Source organism: Vidua chalybeata, chromosome 12 (assembly GCF_026979565.1).
Source record: "Vidua chalybeata isolate OUT-0048 chromosome 12, bVidCha1 merged haplotype, whole genome shotgun sequence".
NCBI classification, from domain to species: Eukaryota; Metazoa; Chordata; class Aves; order Passeriformes; family Viduidae; genus Vidua; species Vidua chalybeata.
This window is the reverse complement of record NC_071541.1, coordinates 17,120,623-17,143,426: the sequence shown is the minus strand read 5'-3', so window position 1 is coordinate 17,143,426 and position 22,804 is coordinate 17,120,623. Positions and strand designations below refer to the sequence as shown.

At 52.4% G+C, this 22,804-nt stretch overlaps 1 protein-coding gene and 1 long non-coding RNA gene across 2 annotated transcripts; one reads left to right on the top strand and one right to left on the bottom strand.

Annotated features, from left to right (window-relative positions):
* The first annotated feature begins 177 nt into the window (after positions 1–177).
* Positions 178–2,248, top strand: LOC128794175 (uncharacterized). The gene is made up of 3 exons (XR_008433014.1): positions 178–1,121; positions 1,236–1,303; positions 2,172–2,248. It is a non-coding gene; the product is annotated as an uncharacterized LOC128794175 (long non-coding RNA).
* On the bottom strand, positions 2,032–22,767 carry TRAIP (TRAF interacting protein). The gene is made up of 15 exons (XM_053953859.1): positions 21,812–22,767; positions 20,607–20,664; positions 19,324–19,407; positions 15,323–15,362; positions 12,734–12,861; positions 10,111–10,205; positions 9,445–9,558; positions 8,449–8,536; positions 6,855–6,944; positions 6,558–6,646; positions 5,708–5,863; positions 5,459–5,507; positions 4,814–4,939; positions 4,240–4,290; positions 2,032–3,263 (listed from the first exon to the last, which is right to left on the bottom strand). Exons 1-15 carry the CDS (start codon positions 22,765–22,767, stop codon positions 3,138–3,140), a joined length of 2,250 nt encoding a protein of 749 aa, XP_053809834.1. The 3' UTR covers positions 2,032–3,137.
* Between the last annotated feature and the right edge of the window lie 37 nt (positions 22,768–22,804).

The following is a 22,804-nucleotide window of genomic DNA, read 5'->3' as shown; positions in this document are numbered from 1 at the left end:
CCACATCAGCCAATAAGCACCCCCCTCGCCCCTGACGTCATGGGTTGTCCAAGAACATCACACCCTGCCAGCCAATGAGTGTCTTGTGCCATTGTGAGGTCATGCACTGCCGCGTGATGTCACACTCTGCCAGTCAGTGCTTGTCGTGCTCCCTCTAAGGTCACAGGCAGCCCTGCTACTGTCCAGTGAGCACCCTGCTCCTCATGAGACCATGGCAGACTCTCAGCCAGGCACTGAGCACATCCCTCCCTGTGATGTCACAGGCTCGCTGAGGAGGCGATTGGCCTCGGCCAATAACCACCCTGTCCTTCCCATGGTCACCCAGAACCCAGCCAGCGACCGCCATTGCTCTCCCAGGACATCACAGGGCCGAGCCAATGGGCTCACACACTGGCCCTAGGCTCCAGTGTCAGCCACGCAGCACCGCCCTTTCCGTGAGGTCACACAGCACCCAGCCAATGGTCACGCTCTCTCCGAGTGAGGTCAGAGGCTGGCCATGGCGTCAGAGAGCAGCGGTGCCCGGCCGGGGCTCCCTCCCGCCACGTGCCGTTAATGAGGGGCGCTAATTAACGGTGCCGGTCGCCGTGGGCGGAGGGACGCGCCGCCACCGCCGGTCCCCTGCTGCCACCCTGCGGCTGCCACGGCCCGGACCCCCCCTCGGGGGGACCCCAGCGGGGACCAAAAGTTGTCCCTGGGCACGCCAGCCCTGGCGGAGCCGAGCCCGGGCAGTGCTGGCGGCTGCTTTTTATGGGCTGTGAGTCAACTCACACGCGCTAAATCCTAAAATAAACGTGAAACTGGGTCCAGCCTCACCTCGGAGCGCACCGAAATAGCAACCGGCTCCAACAAGCCCCAGGAACAAGGGAGCTCAGCGCCTTCCCCACCCCTTCTGTAGCCCCCAGCCCAGGGAAGGGGATGCTGGCGCTGGAGGTCACTGCTGTCCCCTGAGGAGCAGGTGTGGGGTGCAGAAGGTCTACCACGGCAGCAAAAGAGCTCTGGAGGATATGAAAGGACTGAGTAAGAGAATAAAACAGCTTCAGTTCTGGGCAGGGTAACAGATGTGCGATAAACCAGAACAAAAACACATCAGAAACAACCCAGCAGCAGCAAGTCTATGGAAGGTTAGAGTGCAGGAGTGGATGAAAGAGGCCAGCACTTAGCAGGTGGCCAAGACACACAAAAAAAGTTTGGTTTGTTTGTATTTTTTCCTGAGGTGATGTGTCCCTCAAACACAGGCAACCCGAAACATCCACCTTGAATGCAGCAGAGGTTGGAGCAGCTGCCAGCAACAGCACTGGTGCAGGTAGTGCCCAGACAAGATGCTCAAACCTCAGTTTAAACTTGCCATGGGGTCAAAACAGCCCCAAAAACCCTTCTCAACCCCTCCACTGCAAGCTGGGATCTGTTCTCCCATTATGGGCAGACACCACACCTGCTCTCCAGTACCCCAGCATGGAAGCCCATGTTCCCCACCAGCCCCACACCCAAACCTTTGCTGCTGCCTTCTTAAAAGGGTCTTCCTGAACTGGAGAGATGCAGAGCAAGCCTCACATTTTACAGACACTTGATACCTAACTGGAAGGGACAAGGACAGCACACAGCAGGCTTTCTGCAGACCCTTTCCCAGGCTTGTCCTCTGCAGAATTCACTTTGCTTAAGTCCCTCCTCCCTTCTCCCCTAGCTTGCTTTTCCCAGCCCTCTGAACCCTCTTCTCCTGGCTCCTCTAAACTCTCCCCCCATTCCACTTAATTCTGCAGTCAGCCTCAGGTGATGCAGGTGAGATACAGCTCGTGCTCTGCAGAGCTTTGCCTTGTTCACTCCCTGGGGATGGGCATCACTGTCCCCATGGCTTCACCCCACCACTGCCCTTCCCTGCACAAGGAACCTGTCCCCCAAGGGCTGGCACCCAAAGGAACCTGAAGGGTTGAGCACATCCATCACCCTACATTCAGCACCCAAGCTCAGACCTCCACCCTGAGGTGCAATAGGCTGGAAAATGCTCATAAGCCAATTGTGTTAACAAGTGTGCACAGTAATATATTTTATTCCCTAAAAACATGTTTTTAGCCAGTCCAGTAATAGATTTGGCCTGAAGCAGCTGGAAATAGGAAAGGTCAGATTTGTACAGGAGAGTGCTTTATGAGGTGCCTCACCACATCTGTTCCTTGCAGCCCTGCTTCAGGTGTGGATCTCCTGTTCCACGGCTCCAAGCTGAAGAACCCAGACATGTTCAACCCCACCAGCCTCCCCCTCTCCTGAAGGGAGCTATTCTTCAGCACTTCTCCAGGCCATTCCAAACCCTCCAATCGCAAGTCAGAAAAGTTACAAAATAACAAAAATACACTCTTATTAAAACATAGGAATTAATAAACAAGTTCCACACCAACATGTGCCCAGCACGAAGGTCGCACCAGCACCCTTATCTCTGCTTCCAAGTAGAGCAGGGGGTCACCCCAATACTTTCCTTCCAAGTCAGTAGTTTCAGTGCCAAGCCTGAAATCTGGACCTCATGACCCAAAAAAAGGCAGGGCAACACAGCTCCCAAGCCCATCTGTGGATCTCCCCAGCCCCAACAGGCCTGTGGTTGAGGGAAGGTGTTTCATTGGATGATGAATATACAGACACTCGACAGCCACACAGGTGCTCTACACGCTTCTTCCTCCAGTAAACTTTCCTGGAACTATTTACACCAGGCATGGAGCTGGTCCAGGTCCATTTTCCCTGCTGCTCTCCAGACTGACATCCCAGACACCCTTCCTGCACCTCCTGCTTGTGGCTGCATCCAAGAAGTGCAGTTCCACCTGGTGCCAGGGAGCCCAAAGCAGCAGCAACTGCAGAACTCTGAGGAGGCCAGAAGGCAAGAAAACCCTGTCAATTCTGCTTGAAAAAAAGGAGGAAGGAATGGTAAAATGAGGGTAACTCAGTCCAGGCATTAGCCAGAGGCTTGGCCTCCAGAGGCTTGCTGCAAGGGCAGGATTCTCCACAGGGCAGCTCATCTCAGTCACAGGGCAGCATCAGTGCTTAGTGAACAGCACCCCAGGCAGAGGTGGCTGCACATTGCCTCATGCCAGGCTCTGGGCAAGTGTGCTCTGCCCTGCAGCCTCTTCTCCAAGTCTCTCCCAGGAAGTCTGGGGCTCTCACAGCAGGAAAGTGTCCATTCTGGCCTGGCTGCTGCTGGAAGAAAATGCAGGAGCTGCAGACACTGGTCTGGAGACCTTCTTCTTGCTCCTAACTGATAATGGACGGATTTCTGCCAGGTTTGTCTGGAGGTAAAACTGTCAAGGAAAGCACAGATCAGTGCCCTGGGAACACAAGTGATCCAACATCTGCTGCAGTCCAGCCTGAACCATAGACCTGGGACCCAGCCATATATCTGCATCCAAGGAAAAACTCCCTGCAGGACAGGACGGGCTTTGCTACCTTCTCACAGGAGCAGAGCTTGGACACACACCTGTCCCACATGTCAGGGAACATTTCCCAAACAGGGGGTTTTGACTGGATGTTAGGAAACATCTCTTCACTAAAGAGGTGGTCAAGCATTGCAACAGGCTGCCCAGGGAAGTGGTGGAAGTTCCTGGAAGCATTCAGAAAACATGCAGACAATTTGGTTAGGGACACAGTTTAGTGGTGGGCTTGCTAATGCTGGGTTAATGGTTGGGGTCTGATCTTAGAGCACTTTTCCAACATTAATGATTTCATGATTCTATGCTATCCCCCTGCACATATACCAGCATTTTAACAGCATAGCTATTTGAGTTGCAAGACCTCCCGAGCCAGGACACTCTGCAGGTGAAAGCAGAGCAGCCAGAGCCTGCAGCCTCCCACAGCAGAGCAATCCCAAGGCAGGAACAGCTCCACACCCAGCAGGGTGAGCTCAGCCCAGCCACTCCTCACCACAGTGGAGCAGCAGCATCCCACAGAACGAGAGCTCCGGCTGCACGGGCTGGCAGGCACACAGCCAGAAGAGGCTGTGCTACACTGCTGCTATAAAATCTCAAGGGCACAGGCAGTCCCTGAAAATTGCACTGGTTTCTAGCTGATGTGCTCCTCTGAACCAACCACAAGTGCTCTCAGCAAGTTCAGGTCCTTGACACCTTTGCTGAGCTCAGATTTGTTCAGAGAGAAATCACATCATCCCTTGAAGATCCCAAGTCTGTTTTTTGTTGAGACCAAAGAGAAGGATCAGAAATGAGGTGCCCACAGCATCAGTACTGCCACACAAGCTGCAGGAAAGGATACTGGCTCTATGAACTTTGTTCTGCCTCCCATGCCATCGTAGCCCGTCCTCACCTAGGAGAGAGAAACAAAGGAGTCTGGAGCACAGCCTTGGCTACTTTTCTTCATGCTGGTTATGGGGAAGGGGGAGTCTTGCAGACCACAGCTTCTGGAGAGGGGTTAAAGGCCCTTGGAAGCACTCAGTACTTGTGCTAAGCCCTCACTTTTGGAAAAAGACAGACCCATGGGTATTAACAAAGTTTGGGAATATTGGGCACTTTTTCAGATAAACCAAGCAAGGCTTAGGATTTTGTCACTGGGATTGAGGAATACAAGGAGAATACCCTAAGCTCCAAGGAGGTGGAGGAATAGGACATTGAGAACCACTTAGTCTGCTGCCAGGAAAGGAATGAGCATCTGTCATCCCTGGAGCTCTGCAGGACTGGGAAGTAGCCAGGTTGTGCTCCAAGATTTATTTTCCACACACTGTATGTGGGAAGGTAAAAGCCTCATTCACTTCCTCTTTTCAGGGTCAGTTCAGGACAGAGGTGGCAGTGCCAGCCCTGGGCACACTCACCAACTGGACAGTCATACTTACAGAGCCCATGTTCCTGTGGGAACCCAGCAAACCACCCGAAGATGGCTTCTTGGAGAGAAAAGAGTTCCTGATGAATGCTGGCAAGAATCCTTTAAGAGCATCATCCTCCAGATCATCTGCCCCGTTCTGTCCCACAAAATAACAAGAAAAGCCCTTTAACCAGCACAATCTGCTGAATGGAATCCATATACAGGCAGCACTAATAAGACAGACAGCTATTTAAGGTAATGGTTACTGCCATACCATGTCAGGTTGAAAACTAGCAGCTTCCAACCTCCCACTGGGGCCTATGTGGAACAGTGCCCAGGAGGCAGGGCACTGCCCCCCTGGAAGCCTGGGCTAACAGCCACCCCTGCTGACCCCACAGCCCTTGTGGTCAGCTCCAGTGGTGTTTGTGAAGCACATCTGGGGCAGAATCATCAGCAAGCACGTGCGTCCCCACCCTCCCTTCTCCTGCCAGTTCCCGGAGGCCTGAGGCAGCAACAGTGTTTCCAAGAGACCATCAAGGAAAACACTTTGAAGCACAGACTGGTTCTATAGATGGGCCACTCTATGGCCACAAGGGAGAAAATAGATTTTTATTACAACCTTATTAACAGCAGAATCAAAGAGGCGACACAGAAAAATCAAGATTACTCCTTTTACCTCCACTGTTTCCTTCAGAACTTTCTTCGCCAGATTTACCACAGGAGGCCTGTAAGGAGCCCAAGGAGCAAGTCAGCAGAGATTTATTGTTCAAATGGAGCTGGCAAGGACAGACAAGGCCAAGCAAATGACGACAAAGCTTGCAGCACGCCATCAGGCAGCTGAAGAGCTATCTGATTTCACACAGAAACTTCCAAAGCAGTGAGACTTTGATCTCCTTTAGAAGCAGAAAGAGGAGGGAAAACTCACGGCTTTTTATCCAGCTTCTGCCTTTTTGCAGGGCCAAAGGGAGCTGTGCAGCGCTGGTGTTCAGGGGTGTCCACATCGTACGTAGCATCGAGGTTGATCTCATCGCTGTGGGCCGGGCGGTGGAGCTTTGGATGCTGCAGTTCCAGGGGAGCAGGGCTGCAAAGCCAAGAAAAGCATCAGTCACTGAGCCACTGCCTGCCACCCAGGGGACAGCTGCACCCCACAACACTGAGTGCTCAGACAGCAGTGGCACCAGGAGCAGAGCCCCGTTCTGCTTACACGTCAAAGAAAGGACAATTTGCACCCCAGAGTTTAAATTCAATGTCCCAAACTACTGCTCCTCAACAAATGCTGAGTGCTGTGACAGCAGCACCCAGAGCCCAGGAATCACACTGACACACTCCTGCTCTATGGACACGACCCAGCTTGCTCTACTGGGCTAATGGCATAGGCTCCTCAAGTAAGGCTGGATAAAAGCAGATGGCATTTCTCAGGCTAGATTCCTCTGCCTAGCTGAGCTCTTTGGTCACCATACACCACTGCATGCTCATCACATGGCCAACTCTAAAGCAACAAGTACAGCAGCTTTAGGGATGTTTCCCAGGCAGGGCACAGTGACAAAGACTTTTTCAAAACCCTCTCCTGACCCAAACCCTCTGAGACTTTTTCCACGTAAACCAAACATCTCGTCAGACACAAGAAAAAGGATACAAGGAACAAAACCACCATACTTCTGCAACACCTGCCAGACTAGTACATCTCTGCTTTCTCAGATAGTTACGCTGTCAACTCTGGCTTTGGACCCGTCACCTACATGCCTGTACTGTGTCTGAGCATGCAGCTCACTAACCTTTCCAAGACTAGCCGACTGAGTGTTTCCCTGGTTACAGATGGGACCTTCAGAGTATCCTGCAGGATGTCTATCTTTTTCTTCAAACTCTGGAGAGAAAAGGGAAAGCAGCCAGTGAGATAAGGAAATATTTAGAAGTAGATACTTTGCCCCTTTTCCATAAATCAACAACAGGCGGAGCTCAGAGGTAGGCTGGGAAATTTAGTCACTGAGCAAAAGCCAGAATAACTCCTGGCTTTGCAGCTGCAGACCAGTCTGCAGTAACTGGCAGCTGGCCATGAACAAAGATATTCTCACCAAGATCTCCTTGTCTGCATTCTTCAGATCTTTCTGTGTGCTTTTTAACTCCTCCTTTGTCTTCTCCAGCTCTGAAGTAGTTTTCTGCAGCTACAGAACACAAGTGTGGGTTACACTTACCTGGGTAAGGGGGACTGCAGAGCCCTGTGAGAGCAGTGTGCTCTGCAGCAAATGCTACTTCCCCTGTTTAAGGGCTCAATTTTCCCGTGTCAATCTGACCAACCACTCCTGTATCAGCACAACCCAATCCCTACCCAATTCCACAAACTGCCTGCAGAGGGATGTCCAGGGCTGCTTGCCCAGCATTTACACAGCATTTATGCCTCACCCCAACAGTTTTTCCCTGCTCTAACACTTGGTGGCTGCATTCTGAATTCCTGCAGGACTTTGGACACACCAGAGCACAGGAATCACAAACCACAGGCTGGAGGATGGCTGTGCATCAGCAGTGCTGGCACAAGGACAAGCCTGATTCAACAGGGAAGCATGCCAGCAGCAGGGGTCAGGAAGTGGACTGCTACCACTTCAGACACTTCGGCGGGTCCGGGAGCCCGGGCCAGCTCACGGACTGTGGGTACAGTCAGCTCTCTGGCAGCCACGCCTGGAGCCCCTTGTGCACTGACTCGCATCCTCCTGACCCACACTGGCCATCACAGCTTGGGTCTGACTCACCCAGGAGCAGCCCAATTCCAGCAGCAGAACCTTGTGTAGGGGTTAAGTCCTCTGGGAGCACAGAACAGCAATCTGAAAACCTCCTTCTCCATTTGAGGGGACAGCAGCTATGGCTGAGTAACAGAAGTAGGCCAAATCCACCCACAGCTTCTCACTTTGTTGGCTTAGACATGGGGATGCCCCAGGGAACACCTGTGCCGCGGGGAGTGAGGCTACACACATGCTTTTCACAGGGATGCACTACCAGAACAGACAAAGACAGTCCTGCCTGACCTGAGCTAACAGACCCCAGCCATGCCTGGAGCAGCAGAGGCACGTCAGCATCCCCAAGCTCTGCACCAGCTCAGGACCAGCCCAGGCAGGCTTTGTGCAGGGCCACCTGTGTGTCCTTACTGTGCTTTGGGAAGCTCTCCTGCCTGAGCACAGCATAATGTGGGAGCCCTGGCTCAGTTCAGTTGGCTGAAGGCACAAGGCTGGGTGTGACTGGATGTGCCAAGCCAGGACTAAGTCCTGCTCAACTAATACTGGCTCCAAACCCCTTCCCATTTCCTTAGGGGTCCAGCTCTGCAGCAGGAGGAGCTGGCAGCGGAGTGCTCAGCAGTGTAGCCAGATGAGGGAATTGCTACTTCTAGAACCCAGTGGGAGCAGTGGAGCACCTGTGTGCTGCTGCCTTCCAGCAAAGGCTCCCTGCCAAACTCTGGCTGGCTCTGCACATGCTGCCCCAGCACTGTCCCCAGAGACTGCCCTCCTGACAAGAGCCCATGAACTGCTTGCTCACCACGTCACATCCTGACCCAGAAACCTCAGCCCGACCCTTCCACACACCTGTACCTATCAGTGTGGGAGGGGGTCACTACAGAGGCCTTGGGCCTCAGTTATGGATCTACAGACCAGATGTCACCCTGTCACACTATCCCTTTACCTTATTATTGACAGAAAACAGCTCCTTTTTCAGCTTCTCTGTCATCTCACCAGAGATCTTCCGAGCCTCCTTCAAATTCTCATATTCCCTACAAAGAGACCCAAAGAGTCACACTGTTTGTAAGGCAGCTGAGCCAGAACTTCTCAGAGACAAGCCAAGACCCTCAAATTGAAGCTCTGGACCTGCATAGCCACCAGAGAAAACCCAGGAGGACACAATGCCCTTTAAGGAACAAAGATGAGTGAGTGTACTAACACTGTCACACATTCCACTACACCATGGGGAGAGAAAAGCCTGCATGGGGTACCATGCCTGATTCCACCAGCAAAATGGGAATCGGAGCCAGAGACATTTTAGTTGCCAGTGAAAAAGACAGAAAACAGAGCACAGCCTCCATGCTGACAGCAAACAGGGGACTTTGCTTTAAGTGACTTTTCAGAGACTTCACACTACTGGCCATGCACATTCATTCCCAATTACACCACGGGGACACTTGCCTCATTACAGCTTTGTACCAAAGCTGCAGTTATTCAGCTGCCATCAGAATGGACACAAAAAAAGCTGTGTTTTTTCCCCAGCAGGACCAGATGGATAACCAGGTAGGGGAGGGCAGCAGTGGAGGATTGCTTTGCCAGAGGCCACAGCTGCACAGCGCAGTGCTGCAGAGGGCACAACCCAGAGCTCTGCACCCGCTTGCTTTCCCCCAGGCATGAGAAGAAAGCAGAGAGAATAATCATCATCACTTCATAGGTGCACTGACAACTCTGGAGACAGTTCCCGTGGTGACACACATGTCACTACAGTGACAAGAGGAACAGTTCAGTGTGACAGGCTCCAAACTAGGTTCCCAGGATCTGTCAGTCAAAGCCCAGTGGAAGCCCTAAGAGGCGGTGAGAGCCCCACAGAGCCCATGTGCCTGTTGGTGCTCAGCAGAGGGTTCTCCCTGGGCACTCCCACAACACCACCAGCCAGCTGTGCCAAGCCTGCAGCACCTACTTTTTGAGGGAGACACAGTAGATGGCAAGCTGCTCCACTGCTGCCTGCCCGACTCCCATGTCTCTGATCATCTCCTCCACTTCTGGGCGCTGGCTCTGAAGCAACAGCTCGATCCTGCACAAAAAAAAAACACAAACAAAAACATACCCTCAGCTCATGAATCACAAACAGACCTGGGAAAGAGACAAGAGCCCTGCTTCCCCCTCTAGAGAAGAGAGACAGCTGCCTCACCTCAAGCAGGGCTTTTCACTGGGGAAAAGCAGCACTACTTGGACTAGAGAAGGGGCAGCTGCACACACATACTGCACATGGAACTGATGCCCAGCTCTTGGTCCCTATAGCCCTGTGGCTGACTGTGTTCCTGGGCTGGCATTCTGCCCCAGCATCCTCTGATAACAGAAATGGCACATAGCCATGCTCAGTGCACTAGAGATGAGGCCAGTACCCCGCCTTGCTGCTCTTTAATGAGAGCAGCTGTCTGCAAACATATCAGGGGCAGGAGGCATGCAAAGGCAGCTAAAGCAGCCATTTCAAAGTTCAAGGTAAGATGAGCCAGCACATGGAGGTGAGTGTTGCAGCAGGCCCAGCAGGACCCTTCTCCCATCCCCAAAAAGGCAAAGGTGTTCAGCCCAGCCTGCAAGGCCCAGGGAGCACCCCGGATCTCACCGCTCCATGGTTCTCAGCTTGTTTCGCAGCCGGCGGGCCTCCTCCTTTGAACTTCTGTTATCCTCCTGCTGCTGCTCCAGGAACTTCATCTGCTTCTGCAGGGAAGCAAGCACACACAGACCGCTAGTGAGGCTCCAGGGATTGTTGGAGAAGCATCCCGGCTTATGCACACTGCGGGCAGCTGGGAGCACACATCGGCTCTAAATTCTATCACCACCTCAGCAGCCTGGGATTACGGAGAGTGGACTCCCTCCCACTGTATCCCCAGCTCTGCTCCCCACAAGCACAGCAGGGTCTCAGTACTAATCACAAGGCAAGGCTGGAGCTGAACCCATGTTGGAGCCCCTCTCTGCTGCACAGCACCCTGTATGCAGTGGTGACAATTTGTTTTTCAAAAGCAAAGGAGTCCACAGCAAGCAAACCTTGCTATTGCCTTTCCCTCTGTACACAGCTGATTGCTTCAGCCTCCCAACTCTACTTGCCATTAGCTGCTTAGAGCATAGATAGGAATGAGTGTGTCTCTTCTGGGAGACCTCAGCCAAACCAGAAAACCACCTGGGCACTTCTCTCACCTGCTGCAAGTCTACTGCAGCCTATTGCCTCTCCAGCAGTAACACAGAACCTCAGCTGAGATGGAAAAGCACACATCTGCAGTGTGGCAGAGGATGGGGATAGCTGAATAAGCACCATTCTGATGCATCTGTGCTGTCTAGGTTTGTGTGCCTGGGCACCTTGCACAGCAACTTTGAAAGGCTCTGGTTTCAGCACAGTGCTAAATGCAGGGAAAGGCCTGGCAAAAGATCATTGCCTTGTAAAGCTCCTTCCCACACAGAAGTTCAAGGATTTTATCCACTTCCTGCCACAGAAACCAAACAGCTGCAAAACCACTGGGAAGTTGAGGAGGGACAATGTTGCAGGCTCATGTGTCACTCTTGTTTAACTGGAGCCTGTCTTTGGCTTTTCCCTAACCAGAACTCTCAACACTTCAGATCCCCACAGCAGTGTTTTGTGCCTGGTCAGGGCAGACGCCCCAGCTTCAGCCAGCCTGAAACTGCAGCAAACTGGCAGTGCCAGCAGAAGACAAGCCCAACTCGCAGCCTTAACCTGCGTCACAGCGAGTTAAGCCTGTATTTTCACTGCAGAAGTTTAGTGCTTTAATCTTTAATGATGCAGTTTAAGGCAGTGCTTGGCATTCAGCTGGGAAACCCCATAGGCCACAGAAAAGATACCTCCAGGTCCCTAATCCTTCTGCCCTGCCCAGCTTTCATTAAAGGGACTTAAGCATACAGAGAAGGTTTTGCAACAGTGAAGATAAGCACAGAGCCTCCTCCAGAGATGTCAAGGCAGGAAAACCCAGTACTGAGATGCTGAGTTGAGCAGCATTCCATTGTCACAATTACTTCTGCTGGAGTAGGGGGCATCAGAAGTATCCTGCAACTGACCTATTCAGGATCACACTAGCATCTATGGCATAGCCAAGATCCAGGCTGCCTTTACATGCAAGCAGATCGGATACAACCCCATGGTTGGGCAAAAACAGTTGTGCTGGCTCACAGCGAGGCCAGCCTGGCATTAATTCCTTACTCTTTCTGTCCCCGTATCAGGTAGATCTCCTGAATGCTTCCTCCCAGAAGAGCCCAGCTGCAGGTGGCACATAGCATGACAGCACCATGACATGTCTACAAGCTCTCTCGGCCACTTGGCCTTGCAGGTCAAGAAACACGATGCAGTTTAGGATACTGGGTCAGACAGCATGGCAAGTGCAGTAGACACCTATCCCACTTTCCAGCCTGCAGCTCACAACCCCACCTGCCTGCACCCCACCTTCTTGAGACAGGCACATCACCTTCACACAGCACAGACTGCCCAGCCCAGCATCGAGGCAAAGCTGTTCCAAGACATCCCAACAAAGCTGTTCCTGCTCTTACCCTTTTCCTCTTGCTGTTTACGCATAGTACGTGACTACACACTGAGTCACTGCACACTGAAGCACAAGAATATTTGATCCCTGGACTTCACATTACTAACCTAACTGAGGCAAAGCCCTGGCAACAGAACAGAGGCAGGAGAGTTAGCTGGATCAGATCCCACTCAGCTGAAGCCTCCAACTCCCCCTCCATATTTTTCAGTTTGATTTCTCCCCCCGATCATAGTAAGAAACTAATTTTCCTTGAATCCCACTTGGCCTAAACCCATTTCAGAAGAACATTCTACCTCAGGGAACCAGTGCTTCGGCAATGGGGTGTTTGGGCTAGTTCCCACACTAGATTTCTGCTACTACCTTTATGACCAGCACTGCCACTTCATTAGCAAGGCTCAGCCACATTCCTCAGGCTGGGCTGGCATTTTTCCCTCACCAGGGATACCTCTACCTTGAGCACCTGTACACAAACCACAGGCCTGTAGGCTTTTTATGCCTCTGAATCACCTCAGGCAGATCACAAACAGGACCTCGAGTCCAGCAACGGCACTTGCTTCGATTAATCAAACCAAAATGAAAATCCAGGCACCAGACCCAAAATCTCACCAGCACAATCTCTTTATTAGCAGGATCTGCAGAACTCTTCAACAGAACTAACACTGACTGCATGATGGTTAGTCTTGATGGGTACAGGAAGGGTACCTTGAGAGAGGAGCACAGCATCTCTGTCTCTCCCAGCATCTTCTGGAGCGACTCTATTGTGGCATTGCGCACATCCAGAGTGTCCCTCAGCCCATCCACAACAACCTGGCATTCCCGCTTTTCTTTCTCTGGAAATGAAGAAAGGAAAAGGTCATGGCCTGATAACCCAAACTCCAGTTGCAGCACAGCAGCACACAGACTGCTTGCAAGCTCAGCTCCAGGCTGCCAGGATTCAGCCATTCCTGGAGAGAGCCATTTTTCTAAGTGGCGTCTGCACCAGGGTCTGTACTGAGCAATTGCTTCTCTCAGTGCCAGCAGGCTTCAAGACTTCTTTACTAAAGATAAAAAATTCCCTTTAATAGCTTTCCAGCGCCAGCCCTGCTAGCATTAAGATGATGTATCTTAACTCTTGCGTTTTCTCAAAGCCAGCCTTGCACAAGGAAATAATTCCTCTCGAGTTACACCAAGCTGTCACAGAGCTGGAGAACAGAGCTTTGTATCCATCCTCTCCACATGGAATCTTACGTGTCAGGAACCCCTTTGGGGGCCATTGGGAAGCTGTATGCAGGGGTCCACCAAGCTGCTGCACGTGCCCTCACTAACCACAGCACATACATCAAAGGGCAGGAGGTAGTGACACTGGGGGCACCACAGGACACTTGACAGCTTAAGTAGATTCCCCAGGTGTTCACTTTTTGCAGGTCACAAAACTTTTGCATCCTGCTGTCCCAGAAAGCAACAACCACTATCAGAAGCTGCAAGACCAAGCAGGGAACAGCCAGCATCGTTGAGAAGCTCAAGATAGTTGGGTAATGAGGAAAAGCAGGAACCTCTCCACCTAACCCTGCTGAGGGCAGGGTAAAACCTTCAGTTCAGCATCTTCAATCTTTGCTAAAATTGCTTGTGGCTCCAGCCTGGCAATAGTAGAGAGCCAAAGAGTGCCTTTCCAAAAAGCTTGTTCTCCTTGCAAGCCATCCAGTTTTAAATTCTGCCTCCACATCCTGTAGAAACATGGTCTGCAGTGAAGCTGCACTGTTCAATCAGGGAGTAAAAGAGCCATGTGGGACCAGGGAACAAGAGAAGAATGTGTTCCAGCAGAAGCACACGGGTGGCTTCTCCATTGATCTGAATAACCCTTTCCCACCGGAGGCAGTGCCTGGAGACGCTCCCTTGCATTTGCAGGGACTCCACACCCACTGAAAGAGTTAGGGCTTCCCCCTCCTCCTTTCCCAGCTGCCCAGAGGCAGATGGCAGGAATCAAACCCCTCTGTGCTGCAGGAATGAGTTTTCAGCTCATTCAGAGTGCCTCCCACAGAGCCTGCTCAGAGCTCAGCACCTCTCGAGCCATTTGCAGGCTGATCAGAGCCTGGCAGCTCCACAGCTCCTCTGCAGCACACAGAGCAGGGCACAGCTTCACATGGAGAACTTATACACAGGAACCAGCAGAGAGCAGAGTACCCACAGCAAAGGAGGCAGGAGGTAGGAAGGAGCTTCGCATTTCCAATATGAAAAGAGAATGGGACAGGGAATGTCAAATCCAACCTCTACTCACCAGAAGCCGAGAAGATTAGCAGGCCTTCAAGCAGTTTTTCTTGGATAATATCCTAGCAAGAATCCCAGCCACCTTCCCCAGAAGATCTGGCTCTCTACCAAGTCACTAAACTCAACCAAGCTGGCAGGAGAACAGGCCTCAGAATAGAGACGCAGACCATCCAATTCTACTCTCAGGCTAAGGACCGAATCCTCAATCTACTGGCTATTCATGTCTGTCTCGTGCATGCAGGGAACGCAGAGGAAAGACAACTCTTGGGGCGTGGGTGAGCCCCCAGCATTCTTTAAACATTTTTTCCCCTTCTGCTAGCATGTTTTAGGATTTCTGTCACTTAGACTGACATTTTCCTTTTGCTGCTCATGACTCATGTTCTGATGACAGGCTGCCTACAGACGATGCTTTAAAACCCATCGACAAGTCTCCAGGGCTTTTGCTTTTCCTGCCTCCCTCAAACATCCTCTAAAATTAAAGATGGGAAGATGGAAGTGCGTGCACACTGAACTCCGTCTGCTCTTCGCGCGACACATGTGGCACTGCAACAGCCAAACAAATCCAAAGCCTTCCCACTGCTGCTTTTGGACACCACTTTCACCCTCTCATCTGCTGGAAGGAATGAGCCTTTGCCACATGCAGCTGTGAGTTTCCCAGCAAGCAAACCAAGGCTTTTGCTTTCAAGCCTGCTCCAAATAGAGCTTTGCTGCAATTCTGTAAGCTTGTGATTAGGAAGGGGGCAAAAAAATTGCATCTACTTGTCTAAACTCGCAGTGAACTCCTGAGTTACAGCAGAGCTGGGCCAGGCTGTGGACTCAGGCTCTGTCATATAAGCTTTGCATCACTGTAGCTGTTCTCACCTCAGAAAAAGCACCGAAGAAGTTGCTCTAGCAAAACAGTTTGCAGCCTGAACCATGCCCTTACCTTCAGAGAGAGGTGGTCTCTGCACAAGGGTTCCTCAGACCTGGGCAAGCCACCTGGCATAGGGAGAGCCCAGGAGCTGCTCACTCTGGGCTGCTGATCCCCTGCAGGCAGCAGGAACTCACCTTTCAAGGAGAGCTGGGCCTTCACCTTGTCCAGTTCATTCTGAAACAAAACACAGAGAACCCAATTAGGAAACACCCTGCAGAGACGCTTTCACCAAATCTTAAGAAGACCCAAGAGATTTCTCAGCAGGACTTTTGGACCATGCAGGTACTAAGGAGGGAACATGGAAACAACAAGCACAGAGTTACAAGCCCGGATTATCACAGGGAACGGAAAGAGCACCTCCAACTGGCATTCTTCAGGGGGAGAAAAGAGGATCACAGCTTCATCTTAGCCTTGTCAACCTTGTGTTTCTCACACTGTCAGTCATCCTGTTTTAGCTGAATAATTTTGGAAGGCTCTCAGGGAAACACAGGAAGTCAGGCAAGAACAATTTTTATAATGTTTTACCTAAACAAGGCAATAAGGGAGGGATGTTGCCAGACTAACTGGATTACTGAGAGATCTTTAAACTGAAGTGAACTTTAATGAGATGGAGGTGGGAGACAGGAGAGCACAGTCAAACACCTGAAAAGGTAACCAAGCATGCATTCAAACACGCTGACAGACACTGAAGTCATTGCAGTTCAGGATGCTGATATGAGCTAACAGCTCAATCGAATGGCTGGAAACAGATCACTGAGAAACCAATCCATAACACACCAAGTGAGCGTGCACAAAATCCCCCGGGTACCACGAGGGTCTGAGGAATATCAACTATTTCTAACGCCTTCATCAAGGATCAGAAAGAGGCAGCAGATGCCCTGTAGTTTAAATTAGAGAAAATGAAGTGATATAATTTAACACTGGCGAATAGCCAAAGGAAATGTAGAGAGGTTAAAAAGAGAGACTATTTATATCTATATATATATTTAAATGAAAAACCAGAGAGATAAATATATGCAGAAAAGAGTCAATAGAAGATGACTTTAAAAGCTGTGTTACAGAACTGCAGAGGAAAGCACATAACAAGTCAGGCAGGAACTGCAGTGGAATAAAACCACAATAAAATGTCAACACAGGCACACAAATCTATGCAACCCAGAATGCTACATGCAAATCTGAGCCGAGAATAGCACCAGCAGTGACCACGGCTCTGAAGGGACTGGAGCTAGGGCTCTGCTAGTGACAATAAAGGCAGGAAAGAGAATGTGGTATGTAGAGCTTGGAAAGCAGAAGGGACTAAATGCAAAGCCTAGCAAAGCTGACTGGGATTTGCCCCAAGGGGCACAACTGCTGGAGGGCTAACGTGGAATTAACTCTCCTGCAGGAACTATTCTGAAGTAGCTTCCTCAGAGTCCTATTCAGGAACGATTAGCGGGCTCACAAGATGTGCTAATTATCATGATAGCAAAGAAACCCTGGGCTACTTCAGGCAGCTATGTAACATTACCTCATTCATCAACTTAATCTGAAATCCCTCACCCTCCACCACAGCTCCTAAAAACTGCTCCAAATTTTCTCTCCTCTGAGAGCTCTCCTCTCTGTCAGACTGAGTTACAAGACCATATTTTTCTAAGATCAAACGAATATATCCTGACCACAAACAGACAGCTGTCCTCCGAGGCTTCTACCTTTCTCAGCAGGTTTACAGGCAGGAATCCTCCCCCCATCTCCTCTTCACCAAGCTGAAATCTCATTTGGAAGAGCTCTGAACTCCCCAGATCACAAGTAGCTCTTGACAGACTCGCTGAGGTGTTACACTCCAAAACTCACCCTTTTCCTGCTCTGGGAACAGCCACATGGAAACTGTTCTGCTCACAAGGACCATCTTTAAATTCAGTATAGGCTAAACCCAGGTTCAGTACTGAAAGAAATGCTTGGACACTTAGCTTGTGATCTGCAGCTGCTCCAGGGATCCAGGTTCCCCCTGGCGTTTCTATTGTTTAGTTGCCCCTGGTGTTTCTACTGTTTCTAAGTTTTAGCCTGGGGCTGGAAAGCAAAACAACCCCAGCACTCCTTTGACTGTAAACATTTCTGAGTAACAGCAAGAATGACAAACAGTAATAAAGACAATTACTGTTCAAAAGACAATTTGGCTAATTTTGCAACAGCAGGAAGGGGTTTCAGATCATGAGGGAGCTCTTCCAGCCACTTCACTGGGTGCCAAAGACTGGCTCTCCAAAGAGAATCCCAAGCTTGTCACCCCAAGATGACAAGCAGACCACAGCTACACGCTGCTTTCTAGCACATCCTTTTCATGGCAGGAGGCCAAATGCTCATTCCAAGACAGCTGTGGGCTGCACAGATACAACTCCTGTTGATTACAGAGATGAACACCACTTTATGCCCAGGCTCTTGGAGGGCCAAGCAGTGGTTCATCACAAACCTTGGATCTTTTTTTTTTTTCTTCCTCAGGTGAAGCTGCTTCTGGCTGAGGATGCCAGAAGTTCTTATCTCATCCACTGAAGACCCAGGCTTGGCCCACCATGTGTTTGCTTTGAACTGCTGCCTGGCCAGAATCAGACACTCCATCACAGACAGACCTCACATCTAGGTGGACATTAATCCCTCACCCATTGTGAACAAGGAATCTGTGTTCTTAAGGTACTCCATGTCCTCCAAAAATAAGGCAGCACACCACATGAAACTAGTTGCAGCAGCAACCAGCACAGTGCACACAGCAGTGAATAGCTGCACATGCTAATGATGCTGATTTACCCAGAAAAGTATTTGGTTCTTTCTGCTGGTGACCTCAGAGCCTTCATTAAGCAGGCTGTACAGTGAGGCTAGATGTTGCTCTGACACATACACACAAGATTTATAGGAGCAGGAGGAGTTACCATTAAGCTTGTTGTGCAGGAGCAGCTTCACAGTCCTGCCCTTGAGCAAGGGAGCAGTTCTGCACAGCCTGCCTGGAGCAGAAGGCTGGGGGAACCCATTCTGGATCTTGGGGTAGGGGGTGAGAGAGAACAGGAATATTTTCTAGGGCAATTCTCTCCAGACAACCCATTTCCAAGTCAGTCATCTCACTACGCTCGTGGGAAGGGATCTCAATCCGTACAAAAGGAAATGTGTGTCTGCTGCGAGGGCACGCGGCTCCCAGTGCCCAGAGATGCTCCTCCACCCCTCTGCACTTTGCTCTTCAGTTTTGTTACTGGTGGTCTTGGAGAAAGACAGTGCTACTGACATTCTAGTCTGGCTGGCTTTATTTTAAAGACATACGAAGTACATATAGAATTGTCATGGCAACTGCTAATTATGGTAATTGCTGCACATGCTGCTTCTAAACACAAGAGGGTACAAGCATCCCCTTATACCAAGGTCAACCGGCCACCCTTTTTTTGGAACAGATAATTCCAAGACAGAAGGAGCCCTGTTCCATCCACACTACACAAAGGAGAACGTGGAACAGCCACTCTGTGTTTATCCCTACTCACACCCAACTCTCCACGCCCAAAGGTGGCACTTGGAGCACACCACCCAGCATCCCAGCTCCATCCAGGATCCCACCAGGACCCAGCCTCCCCCGTTGTTCACTGCTGCTGGTGTGGCTTCAGGCAGTTCCTTTCCTAATCTCTCTTGGGGAATCATGACCTCATCACCTTGCCCCACATCCTTCAATCTGCACAAGCAACCTTCCTGCACAGAAGGGAGAAGGAGGAGAAGGCTCCTCCAATGGCCTCTTCTTTCCAGAGAGGTTCACACACAACCGCACCACAGATACCAGCAGCAATTCACTGCATCTGGGATTTCCCTTCTCCTGCCCTTGGGAACAGCTCTGTACCCTCATTCCCAAGGAAGGACCAGCAGTCTGATGTGATGCTGTTTCAGGAGGTTTCCAGGTAAAGTGAGAAGCAGAAGGAAGAGCAGGAAGTAGAGGAGGCTCCTTGGGTCACCACACGGGATTTGGTCAGAGGGAATGCTAAATCACCACAGAGACTGATATGCTTCAGGTCAGACACATGAGCACAGCAAACTCCAGCTTGGGAAGCACCTGCCGGCAGAGGACCAGCAGGCCAGGCCACCCTTCCAGGAAGCTGAAGCATCACATGAGGAAAGAACTCCCCCGTCAAGTTACCTGCAGGGTCTCAGCATCCGGTGCTGCTTGCTCATCCAGGGTAACATCAAAAAACAGCTTATTGATGATGTGTCTTTTGCTGACCTAAACACAGGAGACAGAAGAGTTTGATGGGCACAAATATGGAAACAACAGATATGGAAGACAGATGGAGGGGGAGAAGGTACTGTCTTGTGACAAGGCCATGAAAGGCAAATCAGATCACGTGTTTGACACCATTAGTGGTGATGCTCTGCTTTGGCTCAACAGCACAGCAGCAGACCCCCCACTCAGTTTCTGGGAGTGTGACTCCAGCCAAGCTCCTGAGCCGCAGCAGAAAGATTCAGACATTTCTGAATCGAGCGCAGTCTGTTCTCTGGCAGCTCAGCCCAAAGCAGCTGATGCTGAGCTAACATGATGCCAAATCCTAAGACAGAAGTACGTGCTGCTTTCTGCAGGCAGAAGGTGCTGTAATTGAATTTGATAGCTCTCCACACCTCCCCCATGCAGTTACAGCTTTGTGTTTTAAGTATTATATACAGTCATGACACCAGCTAATTGCATGGTTACTGCCACATAAGATGTTATTTCGCGATAACTCCATGGTAACCCAGAGATGTAAGAGGCAGAGAAGAACAGAGGGAATCAACAAGTCAGGGAAGGAACAAGGGCCAAGACCTTGAGAGGAGGAAAGAAGCACGAACACAGAATAAGCCCAAGCAGCAGCTGGCTAAAAATTTACATCTGAGAGCAGGGAAACATCTCCTGCAGCCACTACATGCCAAGACCTATTGGTGGCATGGAGGCTGGTGACACAAGGGACTTCAAAGACAGTCAGGTCCCAGTTAAGCCAATGGAAACCCAAGGCTCAGCTTCCCATCTCAGAAGCAGAGCACATCCTTCCTTCTCTCCGCGGCCATCGCCATTCTCAAGGGTGGGTCGAGCACTGCTAAGCCAGGAGGAGTTGTAAGGCCCACGTGCAGAAGAATGGGCTGTTCACCTGACAGCAATGGGCTGGGCATACCAGAAACACCAGTCAGGTGTCCCATTAAGCCCTTGCAGCCCCTCCTGTCATCATGCCAATACTTACCCAGCCTAAGTAAAAGCTGTGAAAACTCATAGCCCCTTTTGAAAGGAGCTGCAGTGCACACAGCAGCAGGGCACACTCAGCCTGCTGAGTTCCTCTCCTCTAGGGAGTCCCAAGTGACAGAAAGTCCCTCTGCTTTTTACCATGAGCCTTTTTCCAGCATCACCCCAGGCCATAGCTCCTTGGTGCCAGAGGTGTGCACAGGAGGTGACTTTACCTGGTTTCTGCACTGTGGGCATGTCCGGCTCGGTGCAGTGTCAAACCACTGGAAGAGGCTGAGAAAGAAAAGGAAAACACACAGTAAATCCTTACAGCCCTGGAGCACTGCCTCCAGGGGCCATCTCCCATCTCCCCAGGAGACAGCAGGATGTGACTCCTTGTCCAGCAGAGAGGCAAACCTTCAGTCCAGTGCCGTGGCCGGCAGGAGCTCCGTGTTCCACACGCACGCTCCGCCCGCATCTCCAAGACAAATCCTGGCTGAATTTAGCATGTGAGCTTATCTTTAACAGGGCAGAGCTTTTGCAGAGCTCAGATCTCTCTGGGAGACAGGCACTGAACAGCCGCAGCTTCGCAGGAGCGAGTGGATGCACACAGGAGCTGCTCTGTCAGGATGTGACAGCCGAGATCCCAGCCCAGTCAGCTCCAAGGGTGCCACTGAGCACGGCTCTGCTGAGCGAGGGGCAGCGGGCGGGGCTCTGCTCCGGGATGGTGAACGCAAACCTGCCGGGCTCCCCAGGACAGCTACTAATGCATTTTGCAACCAAGCCACCACGTCACACTGCAAAGGGGTATTTTGGGAGCAGGTAGAGCTTTGGAGCTGGTAGGTTACCTTTGGAAGCTCTCCCTGCTCCGCTGGCTGCTGGCAGAGAGCAGGCCCGAGCAGCGCTGCTGAGTGAGAAGTGACAATCACACCCGCGGTCCTCTCCAAGCTCGTTAGCCAGGAAAGCAAATGCCCACCCTCTCCCCACACAAAGTTTATTTCCTAAGAACCATTTCCTTTCAACACAGACACTCACAACACAGTCCCAGAAAAGCATGGAATTACCAGGGCAGCTTCACCATAATCCCACATCACTCCCTCCACACACCCTGTGACACTGGCTCTTCCGGAGAAGGAAGCCTGCAGGCAGCACAGCGACAGAAGCACAGAACCAATTAGGTCGGAAAAGATCTGAGATCATCGAGTCCAACCTATGGCCGATCACCACCACGCCAAGTGCCACATCCAGTCTTTCCTTAAAGACCTCCAGGGACGGCACCTCCACCACGTCCCGGGACAGCCCGTTCACGTGCGTGATCGGCACAGCCCGGACTGCTGCGGCAGCTCCGTGAACTCCTCGGAGCCCTCGCGCGGGGCCACAAAGGTGCCCGTGGCTGACACCCCACGGCCCGGCCCGAGCCCCCGCCCGCCCCGGCGCTCACCAGGCCTGGTGGAAGGTGTGCCCGCACGGCACGGCCGCCACGTCCCGCTCGTTGTCGAAGAAGTCGGAGCAGATGGTGCAGTGGGCGCGGATGGGCATGGCGGGCCGGCAGCGCGGGTCACCGGGGGAGCTCTGGGGGTCACACCCGGGCCGCGGCAGCCGCGCGGCCTTGCGCGGTTTAAACGCGACCGCGAGCGCAACGCTTCCGGCCCGCCCCGGAAGTGACCTCAGGAGATCCCGCGCCGGGGCCAAGGGTGGCGCTGTGTCTGGTGGGCGTGGTCTTGTGGGCGTGGCCGAGGGGCGCGGCCTATGGGAGTGGGCGGGGCCCCGCGGTGGCACCCGGGATCCCTCCCGGGATCCTGCCCGGCGGCAAGCGCCCACGGGGTCCCGCTGCCCTCGCTGCCCGGGCAGCGGTGCCGCGCCTCGCTCAGCGCCGTGCTGCCGGCACGCGCGGCAGCCCCCCGGCCCCACAGAGAGACTGGGCAGGCGGCGCTGGTGCTGTCTCAGTTTGTCCTCAGCGGGGTCTTTATTTGCCAGAGATACAGCGGCGGGGCGCGGGGCGGCGGCGGCGGCAGCCGCGGGCAGAGCCGGCCCTGCAGGCATGCAGCTGCGAGGGGGGAAGCGGGGACCGGGGAGGGGGCACCGGGGGGGGGGGCAGTGCGGGGTCCTCCAGGCACAACGCGTGGGGGGCCGTGTGGCTGTCCCCGGGCGGGGGTCCCCGTGTCCCCCCCCCCCCCCCGGGAGTCCCAGGACAGAGAGGGGGTCTCCGGGACGGCCCCCGCTCCGTCCCGGGCGGCCCTGCCTGCGGCCCCGCACATGCACGCGTGTCCCGGGGGGCCCCGCGACGCCCCCCCAGCGCTGCGGGGCGTGCGGCCGAGGGGGGCTGCCCCGCGTCTCTGGGCATCCCCGGGGGAGGGGACGGCGGCGGGGGACAGACTGAGAGAGCTGGGAGGACATGGGGGAACGGGCGCCATGCAGGGCTCTGCCCCGCAGC